Below are 17,321 nucleotides of genomic sequence, written 5' to 3'. Positions count from 1 at the left end.
ATGTTTACAGGTATGTCTCATTGAAAGAATTTGTCTAAGATATCTTTTCTTCCTTTCATCATTTTCCATCACATTTTTTTTAAGTGGGTGTTTGTTGACATGGTGGCAGTAATTGCATACGTGAGCTGCCAAACAGCCGTGATTAGAAAACAAAGGATGTAATTAGCTAAAAGCAAATGCAAATGAGCTTGAATCAGCCCTTCAAAACATAATGAATAGACATCATTCAATTTAAGATGAGGAGGCAGAACAGATTATAAGTCGACACTGGCCTCTTGTGGAGATTGTTACGCATTAATTAACAGTATTGTTAGATGATAAGTGATTTCACGCATTAGGCACAGAAGTTACGAAATAATTCCCAGTTTGATTCGTCCCACAATTGAAGTAATACAATTTCTTAACCAAAGAGAGTTGTTAGACTTTGTACCATGGTGCAGCATAAAAGGGAATCAAAACTAGATGGATTATCAGAGGAATCATGGAGTGTTAGTGGTCCAGGTGGTGAGAGAGAAGGAGGAGGGCTGAGGGCTAGCTCAGCACATTGGACAGCATGGCCCTGCCCTCACAACCAGACCACAAGATCAACAAGGGCAAAGCCCCCAACAGCAACCTGTTGTCCTTTAACCAAGGACAGTGCTTTTATGTCACGTCCAAACGGCTCAAACAGGATCCATCACATCCTCCATCTGATCCTTAAACTCTGGATATAACTCTTTCCTCCACAAACATGACCCACTCAGTCTTCTCCAGCCTCGGCTTTATCGGCTCTCTGGAGGTCCTGCTTCTGACACTGGCAAGTTTAAGTCTGAGCAGTCCCATCGGGTCTCCGAAGAGCCATCAGAGAGCAACACTGACAAGAGATGTGGTTGAGAATCAGCTGCTTGAGGCACAGGATTTTCTGAGCCAGTTTCTGTCCACACTGAATCTGACAGAGCTAAGGTCCCCGCCTGGGCACCCTGCCGCCCATAAGGAGCCACCAGAATACATGCTGGAGCTGTACAACCGCTTTGCCAACGACCGCACTGCTGTGCCCTCAGCCAACATTGTGCGCAGTTTCAAGAATGAGGGTAAAAATTACTTTTTTGAGATTAAAAATATCCGACTTTTCATCAAACCGTGCTTAAAGAATGTAAGTCTTGCACATTTGTTTAAAAGGTTTAACTTTTTAAATCATCTGGATCATGTTTTAAATAATAATCCTGTTGAGATTCTTCTTATTGGAACAATTTAACTTAGATTAAGACTTGACTTAATGTATTAATCAAACAACACCAAAAAATATCTAATCTTCTATATGAGCTTGTATCGGCCATGTTTAGCAAATTGAAACAGATAAAATTGAACTTTGAGCACTGAAAAGTCCAAAGTGCTTCCCAACTTCACACATATTTCCCATTTTGATTTCAGATCATTCTCCCTACAGAATAACACCCAGAGGTGTCAGGATTTTCCCCCTGCTTTTTAACATCTCAATGCACCACCATGAGCACATAATGTTGGCAGAGCTTCGACTTTTCACCCTGATCCAGAAGGCACAGAAACGACATGCTGGCATTAATTGCAGGGTGGCTATCTACAAAATCCATGAGGACCAAGTTTGGACAAAAAAGGTGAGAAGAGACGGGAGAAGGAGGGATAAAGAAGAGGTGGTGGAGATGGATGGTTTAGAAGAACTGGTGACAAAGCATATCCATGCCAGAGATAACAGCTGGGTGTCATTTGACCTGACTCACATGGTTACACTCTGGAGGAAGTCAGGGTGTGCAAATCACAGACTGGAGATTCATGTAACAAGTCTGGGGTCAGAGGTTGAGGATGAGGGAGGGAGCTCAGTGGAGATTGACATCGAGAAGAGTTTAGAGGGGAAACATAACGCAGTGATGATTGTATTCTCAGATGATCAAAGCAGAGACCACAAACAGGATGAAGAAGACTTAAATCAGATGATCGAACATGAGAATGACCTTACTGAAAATGAGCAAGCCTTCTGGAATAATCCCAACACTGAGCATGCAAACCAGGATGAGCTGGACAAACAGTCTCTCATGCAGCTGCAGTCCAACCTTATCTACGACACACCTCCCCGAATCCGTCGCAATGCTAAGAGTGAGCCGTGCAAAAGGACGCCACTCTTTGTGGATTTTAAAGACATTGGCTGGGATACATGGATCATCCAGCCTCTGGGATATGAGGCGTATGAGTGCAACGGCGTGTGCAACCCGCCCATGACCGCTGAGGTCTCACCCACTAAACATGCCATAGTGCAGACACTGCTGAGTGTCAAGAGTCCAAAGAGAGCCTCGCGTGCCTGCTGTGTACCCACTAAGCTGGAACCCATCTCACTCCTTTATCATGATAATGGAGTGATCACTTTCAACCACAAGTACGAGGGCATGGTGGTGGCAGAGTGTGGCTGCAGATAGTCCTAAAAGTATTGCTATAATGATCACATGATATCACTACAAGTGTGGAAAGCTACAGACGTAGCTTCTTCTGGCTAAGCTTTGTCACAATTTTATCATACTTGTTATTGGTTCCCCTTAAGTGTTTGTGTAACAACACCTACTGTTGGCACTTACTGAGCTAAAATAACTATTTCATTTAGGGAGAAGATATATCTTTGCTTATGGTAACATTATCCAGCTAAGATTTACATCAGACAGCAAACGGTATGTTAGCAAGTTAACATTAGCAACCAGGAAGCAAAAAGTGTGTTAGCTAGCCAACATGTGCATCAAAAAGCAAACAGTATGTGACTTAGCAAACAATATGTTAGCTAGCCAATCTCAACTTCAGCCAGCAAACCATATGTTAAAGCAAACACTAATGTTAACCAGTACACAGTTTGTAAGTTAGACAATGTATCAGTTAGGTAATATATTTGCGTCAGCTGGCAAAGAGTAGTGATAATGTTAATGTTACCAAGTAAGCAGTATATGAGCCAACAAACAATAAGTTAGCTAGCAAACTTTAAAATTAGCTAACAATAATGTTAGCCATTTTACAGACTGTGCGCTGCCAAACAATCTTAGTTTGCCAACATTAACGTCAGCCAGCAAACTGTATGATAGCTAGCTGATCCACACATCTGATACACATGTAGCTAACTGTAATGCTAACAGTATGTAAGGTAAAAAGTGGTGCGTTAGCAGGCTAACATTACTGTTTGGTATAACTGTGTCAAAGGCTGACAGAAGGGTTTCAATACTTGGATTCATTATAGTTCTTAAACTGCAGAGCAACAAGAAAACTAGTTTCTGACCTTCCTGAATGCTGGCTGGAGGGGAAAATGGCAGCCATGCGTATATGATGAATTTCTGAGTGTTAAGTGATGAAGCTGAGGAATAAGTCTATCTATCTATCTATCTATCTATCTATCTATCTATCTATCTATCTATCTATCTATCTATCTATCTATCTATCTATCTATCTATCTATCTATCTATCTATCTATCTATACAGTGGTATGTAAAAGCACAAGTCTAGACTTAGCTGTGAATTAGAAAAGCGCACAAAACTGTAAATCTGTGCTACTTGATGTAAATTTGTACAAATGTTAATGTTGTTTTATTAGACTGAAATTTAGAGCTTTTCAGGTAAGACTAAGAACATTTCTAGATAGAGGGATAGCGTGCTTTGATAAAAATGTATTATTTTACAATGTTTCTGTATAGAGTGGTTGGCACTGTCGCCCCACATCAAGAAGGTTCAATTCCCCAGACAGGTGTCTTTCTGTGTGATCCTGAAAGGGTAAAGTGGTGAGGATAATGAATGTTTCTGGATAAGCCTAACAGTTTAATGTTGACATTCACTCTAACAAGCTGAATATATAGGCTACTATTGCAGTGTGGCATAACTCCCACCAGAGACAGCAGAAAAGAGAAGAGAAAATAACTAAAGGGCGGTAAAATGTCAGAACTCACACTTGGTACAGTAATAATCCAGTGTCTATTACTGAGAGAGTGCAAAGGTTACATTACGGTAACAGCCCTCTAATTAAGGTGGGATGTGAGGATATGACGATTGTGCTGAGGGTTTGTGAAGAGCTGCTGCGGAAACAGAATGTATGAAATTGACTGAAACATCCACACATTGTGTAGATGTAACAGCAGAATGTAATGTTGCTGCCTTTTTATTGAAACCCACCTCTAAACATTCTTTTCCTCCTGTGAACATTACTCCTGAGGCATTTGTTTTAAAACTCAACTGTTCAAAAGGGCTTGCCAATTTGCACTAGTGATGCTTTATGTATTTCAAATATAGAAGAGTCTCTTAAATTCAGTGATAACTTAATCCTAATTTTACAAAACAAAAAGAAAAAAATTAAAAAACTTTTGAGTAGATGTACATGCTGCAGATTTGTAACTGGTAATTTGTTGCTTTGGCCTACGGCATGGAGGAGTCGCTGGAATGATTTATATAATGTGACATATTTTCTCGTATTTGCTTGGCAAACTCACACAAAATGTATTTTTGATGGCTTTTCACCAGGAGAGGATTTTCACAGTTTCTTGAAGCTCTTCAAGGCTGCTTCTCTAAAAAACTGAAGATTTCCTTTCATCCATGAGTGGTGTTAACTGCTGTGAAATCTTCCACTGTATGCCAGCCATTCATATTCTTTGTTTGGTTCTTAAAGGAACAATAATGCTATTGTGGTTGCTAGAATAAAATATCTCCAAAGAAATTCTGCACTTTCTTTTATTGTCAGACAATGAAAAGTGCTCCCAAACTAACAACCTCAGCCCCTCCAGCGTCACATGCCTGGCGGGCCTCTCTGCGCGCTTCCATGCCACTGTGATAACGAGGTGACAGAGCCTGCAGTCTTGTAAACTGTCACTCAGGATGAGACGCCACTCCAAGTGGGGAGCATTTGTGAGAAGGTGGTGTCAGATTCCTGGTCTACAACGCCAATGGGCTCTATTGACAACACTGCTGTTAGGTTGCCCTCTGAACCCTCCCACTTCCTTTCTCTAACACAGCTCTTATCAAGGCCACGGCAACGGCACAAATGGAAAAAAAAACACGTCACATCATCACCTAGCTTACACTGTTAACAGTCGGATGCAGATAACAATGATGGAATAACACTGTGGAACTTTCTAGCTCAATGGGATCCTCTCTCAGCATAGATGCACAAATATGGAGCTATTATCGAAGCTAATTCATTTGTGTGTGTAGATGCATCCACAAATGCGTAAACTGGTGCACAGATGTGTAAACAGACTTGCAAATGGGTGGAATATTTATTGATGTGTAAAATATTTGCAGATGTGTGTGCAAATCTAAAAATGTTTAGACTGATTTGCAAATAATATAAAGTCTTAAATGACCGAAAAGTCGAAGTGTTTTTTCTACAAGACCTGAAAATACACTCAAATCATCATTTACAACTGAGACTGGCTTCCCAATTGGCTGTCTGTGAACACATGAGTTTTGCTCATGTCCTGGAGGTGGTGGAGATTTGAACAGGTCACCATTTCAATACTGCAACTTCATCCTCAAGTATGACCACAAGAGGGAGACTTCATCTAAGAGTAAAAGTCATCATGTCACAGAAAAAGCAGGTCACAGAGCAGCTTTTTGACACCTCATGATGTGCATTGCAGAGATTTAGAGTAAGTCCTCATCAGCAGCCATACCATGCTGTATGTCCAATGTTTGGGGTACTAGGGCGGGTCTTTTTCCAAGCCAAGGAACACTGACCCATTAGATACATGTTTTTTTGTTGGCTTTGAGGCTAAAAAATGAGGAAAATATGACCAAATCTTTTTAGCTTGTCCGTTCCTTTTTGGACAGCTTGTAGTTGCTCATGAGAAAGGGGTGTTAAAAAAACTCTCAAAACCCCTTAAAAATCACCAGGGTCTTCTTTAATTCTTACATAAACCATCCTACGTATTCTTTGGAAATAAATCCCCCAAATCTAAAAACGAGTTTGCACTCAGCCCAAAAAATATGTCCTTCTTTCGAAATGGCACTTAGTGCAGTGAGGATAAAGAGAGGGATTTGTTTGTGAAGGGTTACAGGTCCTGCCAATCATCTTCAATATATATTCGGAGCCCTTTTCTGGTTTATGTGAAATATTTTGTAGTTAACATGTGATGGGGGCACCGATAAAAGCATAAAATGATTATATAAAATGTTTGCATCACAATGAAGAAGGTTAAAAGAAAAGTAAGTAATTCATTTGGTTGTTAAGTTGTGTTGCTTGGGAATATCTAATAGTCTCTTCTAACTGCTGGAAGGACAGTAAAACATTAACTTTGAGGAAGTCACCCAAAACACAAATCCATCTATCCTGCCAAGGTGATAACAGAGATGCCTGTAGGGAAATAAACACTTTGGGCTACCAGAGACAGTGAGGGTTCTGTGCTTTTAATTCCCACATATTCAGTTTTTGCCCTGCCGAATATATTCATGGAACGCTAGTTCTTGATTTTTCTGGGGAAGCATCTGCAAGGGACATTCATCTTGAGGCAAGTGATTTGGGCCATCAGGGAGAGCAGCTCGTTATGCCAACATGACAGATCTTTTTATCTGATATGCAAATTGGGACAAGTTTCAACAGACCTTTTAAAGGAACATTGTCAAAAACATCTTAGCAAAAATAGCATAAAATTCACCCAAAATCATCAAGATCAATGTTCAAGGTTAATTTAGTTTACGGTTATTTTATTGTCATTGTTTTATGAATCAAACATAATGTTGACAGTTTAATCCATGTACAATGGCAAGACTCGTTCAGATAACTGAATGCCATCAGTTGACTTCTTTGCTTCATGGCCGTGCTTTCACATTACTAGAAACACACTAAAACTGTCTTACCTCATTGTGATACATCTTTGAAGATATTGGCCCTGAAAATAGGAAATACATTTAATTAAGACGACCTTACTTCCTCTCCCCATTGATCTAACCCTTTAAATACAGGGCATGCACCTTTACATTTGTAAGTACCTTCTGGGCACAGTTCCTACTGCTTCCCAGGCCCAGAACCAAACATACTCTTTAGTACAAGGCCGCAAGATAAGACGTATGATTCAGAGCCTTGACACATGGCATGAACTATAACACATAACCAAGCATATGATACATGTCTGAACTCCACAAGGTGTCTGCTTTGTTGATATGAAGAAATCAATTTTGTTTTACATTCTTTAAAAAGCGTGGCTCAACCTTGAAATGAAGTTGACACAAAACTATTATTTTGTAATGTGGAACACGACGAACTAACCCCAGTTTAGAAAATATAAACACACCTTAAAGTATCTGTTGTTTATTGTGTTACACTTACACATCATTATCATTTCTATATAGTTTTCATTTACAAGAAAGTGTGCTTTTAAAAATGTATGTCTCTGTATTAAAATTGTAAAAAGTATTTCTCTTTTCGCCTATTTTGAGGTCAACTTCAACTTCCAATGCTGTCCACACCAAGTTTATTATAGTTAACAACACTTAATAAAGAAAACAAGAACTGAACCCACATTTTTGCTAACTAAAATAAAATAAGGCTTTAACTTAAACTGTATTTTGAGTTAACAAAACTAATCAAACTAGGCTAAAATTCTGGAAGAAATGGCTTAAGTTGTTTTTTTTGGCCACTCTATCTTTTACATTAAACAGAATTGTTTGATGTGGATTTTTTATTCAATCTGCCCTCTGTAAATACATGTTTGAAATTTATTTTTAATAGTTTGAGTTTTTATTACACACAGGTTTCACTAAAATTTCACCCCTTAAAACTAATACAAAAAAGCCTAATCTAATATCAAAAGGAATAAAAACTAAACCAAAAATAAACTAAAACCAATCATTTAAAAAAAGAAGAAGCTAAACTTACCTTGAGGACCTGCTCTAAAAACTACTTAAAACTTCACTCAAATAAAAAAAATAAGAAAAATAAGTAAAAACGAAATAAAGCTAAAAACTAAAGAAAAATGCAAACCTTTATTAACCTTGGTCCGTACATCATGCGGTCACACAATTTTTCATGTAAATTTTGTCCCAATCTTACAAATCAAGTCTCTGTATTAACTGATTTTGCACTGCCTAAAAATACTGGGCCTTCAAGTAAATCCAAGTTCATTCAAGTAAATCGGGAGGCTGTCCCAATTTACTTGGATCCCCAACCTAACAGCCCAGTTGTAAGATTCGCAGGTCCAACCACAGCCTGATTTCATCTTCTTCTTCTTCTTCTTTTTTTTTTGTTTGTTTGTTTGTTTGTTTGTTTGACATTCAAAAATAAAACTCATAGGCCTTTAAAGAACAAATATTTGGTATCTGTACTGGATATAGGACATACCTTAATAGATCACGTTGCAGAGCTCCTTCATTATTTGTGCAGTTGCAACCTAGAATATAGAGTGACAAATATTAAATAAGTAGCAAATTTCATTGTGTTCAAGAAGTTAAGACAACATTAATTCCATTTTCTGGTCCAAATGAGTTGTTTTCGATTACCCCCAGAAGCGCCACGCCTGTCAGTGTCCATGCGTGCATGCTCAGTGTGACCGTGTAGTGGGTGGAGATGATTTTTTTTGTTTATTTTCAGGGCAAGCTAGCCAGTGTAGCTGTTAGCTTATAATAACAATATTTTTGTTAAAGACTGACTATACAATTTGAATACCCACACGAGAATCCATCAAGGTGTTTAGATATTGTAATGTTTCCTAAAGTAACGGACAATCTCAGGAGAAGGCTGGAGGGATAGCGTGATGTTGATGACTGTCTTTCAGCATTAGCAGTTAGCGTGTGTGCGAGGCTAGCTATGCTACGCTAAAGGGCGTAACGCAAATAAGCCAGATAAAGATTCCGCCTTATCATTTTGTGACTCTTGGTCTAGCGTTGCAGGGTAAGTAAATCACAGTAAGTTCGCAAATCAGTGCGCGTCTCATTCAGCAGGAAAATAAAGCGTTTTGGAATTAGCTTAGGCTATGTACTGCTAACGTTGTTAGCCTCCGCGCTAGCGGACGCTAACGAGCTGCTCGAAATTTGTTTGGCAATAATCATGAACTAAATGCTTCCAGATGGCAAAACTGTAACTTAACATGTCTATTAATTTGGACGGGAAGTAATTATAACGAAACAATGTAATTTAAGTAAGGTTAGGGGGCTTAAAACTGAGGCATCGTTAGAAAGAACAGGCTAACAGAACAGTGATTATGAGCTAACTGTGCATATCAGGGCTAACGTTTGTTGTGAAGGTAGTTACGAAAACGTAACGTTACCTCAATATTTTTCTTTTTAAAACGCCATTCATGTATAACCTTTTACTCTACAACATATTTAGAACAAGAAAGACGGAAAGTAGAAATACACAGTCTCTACCACAGTGCTATGAGTAAAAGCCAGAGACCAGAAACAGTAATTATTAGGGGTGACAGTTCAGTACTTAAATTCAAAAATTAGATTGAATAAATGAATTATATTTGAATTAATTACATTACAAATTAATTTGAATTAATTTGAATTAATTTTGAATTTCATTTTAGTTATTATGGAAATATTTATGGATAATGACTAGAGAAGGTGTTCTCTATGACTGTTAGCCGTAATGCAGTGGTTTCCAATTTGTAATGTAGGACAAAAACAAATTCCAACACCTTTCCCTTTTGATGTGGCTGAGTTGATGCACTGTAGCATCTGGCTTCAAGTCAGATTGAAACATGTACTGTATGTTTAATGCCAAATGATCTGAACCCTTACTCACAAGACACTACCCTTTCTGTTTCAGGTTAGCAAGCTCGGCCAGCATCTCCTCACAAAATCTTTCACTTGGACACTTCAGCTGCTAAAAGGCACTGCAAAAAATTTGGAAAGCCTCCACTGGGTTGAAACCTAAGGAGCACAATGTCAATCACAAACACTCCCACAAGTAATGATGCTTGCCTGAGCATCGTGCACAGTCTGATGTGCCACCGACAGGGAGGGGAGAGTGAGAGCTTCGCCAAGAGAGCCATCGAAAGTCTCGTCAAGAAGCTAAAGGAGAAGAAAGATGAGCTGGATTCTCTTATCACAGCCATCACGACCAACGGAGCTCACCCAAGCAAGTGTGTGACCATACAGCGCACCTTGGATGGACGTCTACAGGTATGGGGACAGGTGTACTTCCTGGTAACAATGAGGAAAAACTCTGAAAAGTATCACTTAAAAAACTCATCGCATTTCCCTCCTTGTGCTTTAGGTTGCTGGGCGTAAAGGTTTTCCTCATGTTGTCTATGCAAGACTATGGCGATGGCCTGATCTACACAAAAATGAACTAAAACATGTGAAATATTGCCAGTACGCCTTTGACTTGAAATGTGACAATGTTTGTGTCAATCCATACCACTACGAGAGGGTTGTTTCTCCAGGTATTGGTGAGTAAAATCACATATTTGTAAATCTACATGAGATATGAAATTTAAAGTGATATAAAATCTGTGTTGTGTCCTGTTTTTGCAGATTTATCAGGACTGACCCTCACAGGCTCTGGTAAGTTGATGTAAGCGTTTTCCTGCTTTCTTGTATTCGATCTTGTTAAATCTTTGTTGTTTTATACTTTTTTATTGTCCTCACGAACTGTAGCTCCACTCTTGGTAAAGGATGAGTACGACTACGACAACCCACAATCTCACTCGAGCTCTGACAGCCACTTGCAGACAATACAGCATCCCCCCTCAAGGCCCGGTCCTCAGGAGACCTTCAGCAGTCCGGCTTTGCTGACTCCAGCGGAGGTCAGCAGCTCAGCTTCAACCTCTGCCTTTTCCACCATCAGCGCTGGACCCTCAAGTAAGACACTCCAAAGAGACTCCAAATACATACAGGAAAACAATACATGCAGAATGTGTTTTCACCAGTCAGAACCCTTATTTTTCTTCTTTTTGATTCTCAGATGCTGCCCCTAACTGGAGCAGAAACAGCAGCTTCACCCCTGCGGTGCCTCAACATCAAAACGGGCATCTCCAGCATCATCCACCCATGCCTCACACAGGACATTACTGTAAGTGGAAGGAAAACAGGGGGATGTTTTCCGCAAAACTCCCTTAAAACATATTAAATAATGAATATCCAGTTTGACAGCTCACATATGCAAACTTAATTCATGACTAAATTTGCCCTGATAACTTAACGCAGATACCGTGCATTGACCAAAATTAGCTCTGACAATTCGTTATAAAGCTAAACATTCATCACTGTGCCTGAAGGACATTTTAACCTTTAGGTTGTGCCATTAGTTTAAAAACAAAGTAACTCAGGTACAGGCTCATCTATTTCTACTACATTGACAAGAAAACTAGTTCACCACGATTTGTACGACGAATAGTCAGCGTCATAAACAGATGAGCTGCGTGGAGCAGGCTCAGCCCTGAATCAGAGCTGTGGTGTTGACACACTTTAAATCAGTGACAAGTAGTTTTCTAACTTTAAAAATGATAAAAGCCTATAGGAGACACTAAAGTGTTGCATCGGTGAAAAAGCTTAAATAACACAGATACACTATTTTTTTTAGAGTATTCATGTTAAAAGAGTACTTTTCAGTGTATCCATACACAGTGTTTGTTGATCAACACACAGTGTGAACTAAACTACAGTGTGCTGAGCATGAAAATAATAGATGGCTGTTAAAGTCTGGCATTGTTATTTTACCTGCTCATTTCTGTACAACAATTACTATTTTCTGGCTTTCTATTTAGTTGAATTATTCTTGAGAATAATAAATGAGTTCAGGTCACTCCAGGAATTGATTCTGCATGTAATCTATAAAATTTTGTGTGTGTTTTTTCTGAAATATTAGCACAATTTATAAATCTCCCTTAGCCCCACAGACACGCAAACAGATGTCAAAAAACTCGCTTGAGGCAGCCTTCTCTTCAAGCTGTTTATTTTATTCATTTTCTTCTATTTTAAGTTTGCCATGGTATCGTTTAAGTATCGATATCGATATTTTTTAGGCAAGTATCGTATCGAATCATAATTTTGGTATCGTGACAACACTAGTCCTATCACAAGGTTTAGGGCAGAAATTACCCCTACAGCAGTGTTTTTGTGCAGCAGAAGCCCAGGGCACATGCACCAAAGACCCCCTCCCTGCTTCTCTGCTGGTTTCCTCTGCACTCAGACGGGGCCATTTTTTACTTGACCAAAAACACAAATAAACGGACTCCCACCGAAAAAATCTGATATCGGTCTGCATTCACGCTTTAATTAGAGAATTTTCAGCGCATTACATTCACACAAAAACACCACTAAATAAGGCTCTAGTTCTCAACGTGTCTCTTCGTCCTGGCAGACTACCTGCGTTTGCACGCCGCGCGCGCGGACTGATACACTAAGTGGCGAGCGCCTCGTAGCCAGCTGTGGCTCTGCAGCGGAGGTAGCGCCGTTTTACAACACGATGAGAACTAGAGCCTTATTTAGCTGTGTTTTTGTGTGAATGTAATGCGCTGAAAATTCTCTAATTAAAGCGTGAATGTAGACCCATATCAGATTTTTTCGGTGGGAGTCCGTTTATTTGTGTTTTTGGTCAAGTAAAAATTGGCCCCATCTGAGTGCAGAGGAAACCGGCAAAGGAGCAGGGAGGGGGTGTTTGGTGCGAGCGCTCTGGGCTTCTGCTGCACAAAAACACTGCTGTAGGGGTGGTTTCTGCCCTAAACCTTGTGATAGGACCCAACTTGTTCCATCCTGGAGTATCACTTTAAATTATCCCAACATGAAAGTCTGTGAAGAAATTAGGAGGAGCAAATGGGGCAGAAATGCTTTAATCTGTTTAATCTTCGTCTGAAATCAACTTTTACATCTTGTCCATATCCTCATTTTGAAAATTGGGCCAAGTTTCAAGGAATAAACAATGTAGTGGTAATATATGAGCCTGTAGGGGTAATTTCTGCCCTAAACCTTGTGATAGGACCCAACTTGTTTCATCCCAGAGTATCACTTTAATGCATGATACATTAATGAATTTGTGTTGATGACTCTGATAATTAAGAAAAACCAGGCAAAACCACTCAATAGTAAATCTAAAATAAATAAGGCAAACCTTTTAAATTGATAAACAAATGAAATGCTGTTGAAAGCAAAACTAAAACAGTAGAAAAAAACAGACGGATACTCAAGTAAAGACTAGACCAAAATGTAAAGGTGAAGAGTATATGGATAAATGTATAAATCAAAAGCCCGACTAAGTAGAAGTAAAGGTGATGGATTTTGTGAAATTTGATGGTTTTTACTGCCCATTCCAATTCATCTTTGTTTGCTCTTATGTTCATCACTGGTTTCTCTTTTGTAATGTAAACGCTGCTGCTGTTTTCAAATTGTACAGAAAATAAGTATTGACATCTTCTTGCAGGGCCAGTTACCAATGAAATTGCGTTCCAGCCCCCCATATCCAATCACCCTGGTGAGTATCAAGCTGCACATGGGTGAGGATCTACATGTCTAAAGTAATCAGGGAGACCTTTTTTTAACTGTTGGTGTTTTTGTGCCAGCTCCAGAGTACTGGTGCTCCATTGCGTACTTTGAGATGGACGTCCAGGTTGGTGAGACGTTTAAAGTCCCGTCTACGTGTCCGATAGTGACAGTGGATGGCTACGTGGATCCATCAGGAGGAGATCGCTTCTGCTTAGGGCAGCTGAGCAACGTCCACAGGACGGAGAACATAGAAAGAGCCAGGTACTGTGATGTTTTCATGGCAGCGTATTACACACAGTGTGTATTAAATGTTTGGAGGTTAATGTTGATGAATGTTCTCCATGACATTTTATCTGCAGGCTTCACATTGGCAAAGGCGTGCAGCTTGAATGCAAAGGTGAAGGAGACGTCTGGGTGCGTTGTCTGAGTGATCATGCGGTTTTCGTGCAGAGCTATTATTTAGATCGAGAGGCCGGTCGTGCCCCTGGAGACGCTGTTCACAAGATCTATCCCAGCGCTTACATCAAGGTGAGCGAAAAACAGAAAAGACAATGAGATTTGTGTCATTCTTTGTGTCTTCAGCCCATACACAGCTATACACCAGTCATTATGTAATGTATGCTAGGCTCGACCAAAAGGGATGAATAATGAATTCAACCAAAAGTAGATCATTTTAAGAAAATTAAAGTATTCCAGTTCTTAGATTTCCTCAAATTAAATTCCGTGGAGCCTCAATGAAAGAGTGTTTTTTTAATTTCAAAGATTTCTCAAGTGATATACTATTCCTACATGGATAAGATGTCTTGCTTAAGCCTTTTCTTTGATTGCTTCCTTAGCAGCTGCTCTCAGTATTTTAAATTCTCATTTCAATTGTTTATGGTCATTTAGTTCAACAGATAAAAATAAGTTCATCCAAATTGTGAGTATGTTTTTGTTGCTCAAACAGGATTTCTAATTCTGAATATATCTTGCACCAAAATTTTACGACAGCCCCAAAAAACACCTGATAGTTTTTAACTTCAGCAGGAGCTTGAATAGTGAGACTGAGTAGAACTAATAAAATATCTACAAAGGCTCGACAAATTGCTTATTTAAATACAGGTTTAATCTTTCATTTCTGAAGGTATTTCAGGAAATTTGGAGGATTTAATGTAATGGGTAGAGTGTAAAATGTACCTAACTTTGACATTAAGGAAATCGCAGTCGTGATACACACAGAGCTTCACGTTTCAGTTGACAAGTGAAAAATATTAACACATGTTTGTAATTCTGATCAGTGTGTGAACCTGGACAAGCTGACATCCCACCTTCCTTATGTTTGGAGACTTCATATATTTCAATGTTCCTTCACTATCGTCTCCTGTTCCTCTCGTCCCCCGGCAGGTGTTCGATCTGCGTCAGTGCCACAGACAGATGCAGCAACAGGCCGCCACAGCTCAAGCTGCAGCTGCAGCTCAGGCAGCAGCGGTGGCCGGGAACATCCCCGGGCCGGGCTCTGTAGGGGGCATCGCTCCAGCCATCAGTGAGTGTTTTTAGCCCTTCACTGAACCCTTGTGTCAAATGAAGCTGAAGATTATAAGTGAGAGAACAATTAGTACTCATAAGACCTCAACGGGCTGAATGTTCTGTACATCAAATTTAAAAATGAGTCAGTGCTGTGCAGAAACCCAGACCTAAGTGCTGAATGTATTAGCAGTCCAGATTACTGGATTTCTTTATGGTTTCAGAAAGATTATCTTCTCTCATTGTATATTGAACTCTACTAAATGTCAGAATGGTTAAATGCTTGGTGATGGCATTTTAAAGTTGTAGACTGTTATCCAAACATCATTGCTGAATGAGAAAGAGAATATTTGTAGCCTAGGCAGAGTGGGAGACGGGTTAGCACCAGAAGTACTTTCCTAGTTTGTCTGTCAAATCTATATTCCAACTTTTACTGGAAGAGGAACTTATCCAACACTCTCTGCCCACATTGCTCTAAAGTTGCTGCTCTTTCTCTCCCTCCAGGCCTGTCTGCCGCTGCAGGCATTGGGGTTGACGACCTGCGCAGGCTGTGCATCCTGCGGATGAGTTTTGTGAAGGGCTGGGGGCCCGACTACCCACGACAGAGCATCAAAGAGACGCCCTGCTGGATCGAGATCCATTTACACCGAGCTCTGCAGCTGCTGGATGAAGTTCTGCACACGATGCCCATAGCTGACCCACAACCTCTCGACTGAGTTCAAAGACATAAAAAAAAATCAAAAACAGAATATCAGACTGTACTTTTAACAGACCACTTCACTCATAGATCAGGAGAGTCGAAAGATTGCAACAACAGGGACGCTGATTGGGTCAGAGGACGCCGGCAGTATACTCCAAACACACTGAAGAGTGGAGAGAGGCAGCGCTGTAAGTTTGCTGACTTCTACAAACAGCTGCAGGAACGTGTGAGTCACTCTGGGAGGAGAAGCTGTACAGTGGAAACATGCTGCCACGACAATGAAAAACCAAGACAGTATTCAGACAATGTTCAACCAATGAGGGTGAAGTCTCAAGAAGACACAGAAGTACTAAAACAAGAGGAGAAGATGTAAAGAGAACAGATTCATCACAAGAGAAATGATTCATACTTCAGCCGTCAGTGTTTTTTTCAGCATGAACATTTCAATATGACTGACTGAAGAACTCCTCGGCTCAACAAGTTGGTGTTAGCACAAAGAGGCGCCTTGTTCTGGATGCAAACCTGTTATTTCCCTTCTACATGTGTTTCCAGTTGGGGTATACTGCCGCTCTGTTCCTCCCTGGTGACTCTTCCCCCCCTCACAGATCAGGACATTTCTGTAAAGTCATGTTACTCATTACTCATGTTTTTGTAAGATGTAATCTTGAATATTTTTCAATGCTGACTGTAGTTGTTTTGTTTTTTTTACTCATATGTTCAATCATTTTTAACGCATAAAAAGTCTCAGAGAAGCCCATTTTAGCTGAACTTGCTTCTCTCTGCTCCTTAACGCATCATAGTTTGAGTATTCTTCAACCAGTCCGGCTGTAAGATGGAGAGATGTTTTCAACTCAAGTTTTCAAGCCTCAATTATACTTACCTTATATATTAAAAAAAAACAAAAGAAATGATTATTGTAACACATTTATGTAATATGGTTTGTCTTTTTTGTGATTAGATGCCCACATAGTGTCCATTAGCACTTTATTATTAATTTGCCTAAAGTTTTGTCTTGTTTCATAGTCCCATGTGTGGTTATTCGTTGATCTTTTAGAGTAGTTGTAAAGTTTTCTTGCTAACATTTTTAGAATTGTGTTTTTTTTAGCTTCAGTCTCACCCACAGCAGGTTTGAAATGTGAGTAGTTCAAACTTTCAAACCTCAAGAGGGAAACACTGATACCTAAAAAATAACATTTCTAATGAAGAATTATTTAAATATAACACAAGGCCACTTGTTAAAATTTGAGGAAATTTTCTAGACAACAGCTGAGTAAAGGAATGAACTGTGAGAGGAAGTGTAAGCCATATTGATGCCAAATATACACCTGAGAGGAAAGATTATCAGACTGCAGTCAGGTCGGTGTTATGAGGAAATGATTTTTAGTCTCCGCTCAGCACTGATGGTTGAATATTTTGGTATCTGGAGCTCTGTTTACCGACAGCTGTTGCAGTATTTTATACTCTTTTTGCTAAATTTACAGCTAGAAACCACTCTGCTCATATTTAAAAGTGTAAAAGAAAAATGCTGTACAATTTCAGGAAATGCAACTTCATACTCATCTCTATCTTTATGTCAGAGTTTGAATGATATTGGTGTTACATATATGAATATGGTTGAATAAAATTTAATGGGCTAACATTTTTCTGGAGTCCTGAAATCTTATGTTGTGATATGTGTCGCTCTGTTTCTGCTCCTTTGTGACACATTGCGGGACCACTATAAAAC

General features: G+C 39.5%; 2 protein-coding genes across 2 annotated transcripts; both read left to right on the top strand.

Annotated features, from left to right (window-relative positions):
• The first annotated feature begins 730 nt into the window (after positions 1 to 730).
• bmp10l (bone morphogenetic protein 10, like) lies at positions 731 to 2,426 on the top strand. Its single transcript, XM_074690848.1, has 2 exons — positions 731 to 1,070; positions 1,411 to 2,426. Exons 1-2 carry the CDS (start codon positions 731 to 733, stop codon positions 2,424 to 2,426), a joined length of 1,356 nt encoding a protein of 451 aa, XP_074546949.1.
• Positions 2,427 to 8,457: 6,031 nt separating this feature from the next.
• smad4a (SMAD family member 4a) lies at positions 8,458 to 17,227 on the top strand. The gene is given in 12 exon segments (XM_074690269.1): positions 8,458 to 8,854; positions 9,737 to 10,092; positions 10,187 to 10,361; positions 10,447 to 10,476; positions 10,570 to 10,773; positions 10,776 to 10,867; positions 10,870 to 10,984; positions 13,331 to 13,381; positions 13,470 to 13,653; positions 13,752 to 13,920; positions 14,776 to 14,914; positions 15,400 to 17,227. Coding segments are annotated over 11 exon segments (1,611 nt in total). The 5' UTR covers positions 8,458 to 8,854; positions 9,737 to 9,852; the 3' UTR covers positions 15,612 to 17,227.
• The last annotated feature ends 94 nt before the right edge of the window (positions 17,228 to 17,321 follow it).

Source organism: Halichoeres trimaculatus, unplaced genomic scaffold (assembly GCF_033239565.1).
Source record: "Halichoeres trimaculatus isolate MK-OKI-2021-1 unplaced genomic scaffold, fHalTri1.1 fHalTri1_scaffold_16, whole genome shotgun sequence".
Classification (NCBI taxonomy): domain Eukaryota; kingdom Metazoa; phylum Chordata; class Actinopteri; order Labriformes; family Labridae; genus Halichoeres; species Halichoeres trimaculatus.
This window is presented reverse-complemented; position numbering and strand designations above follow the sequence as displayed.

Excerpts from the sequence above, each read along its gene's own strand:
- bmp10l (XM_074690848.1), top strand. The coding sequence starts at position 731 with ATGACCCACTCAGTCTTCTCCAGCCTCGGCTTTATCGGCTCTCTGGAG. Across the intron at positions 1,071-1,410 it reads GCGCAGTTTCAAGAATGAGG|ATCATTCTCCCTACAGAATA; the intron begins GTAAAAATTACT and ends TTTTGATTTCAG.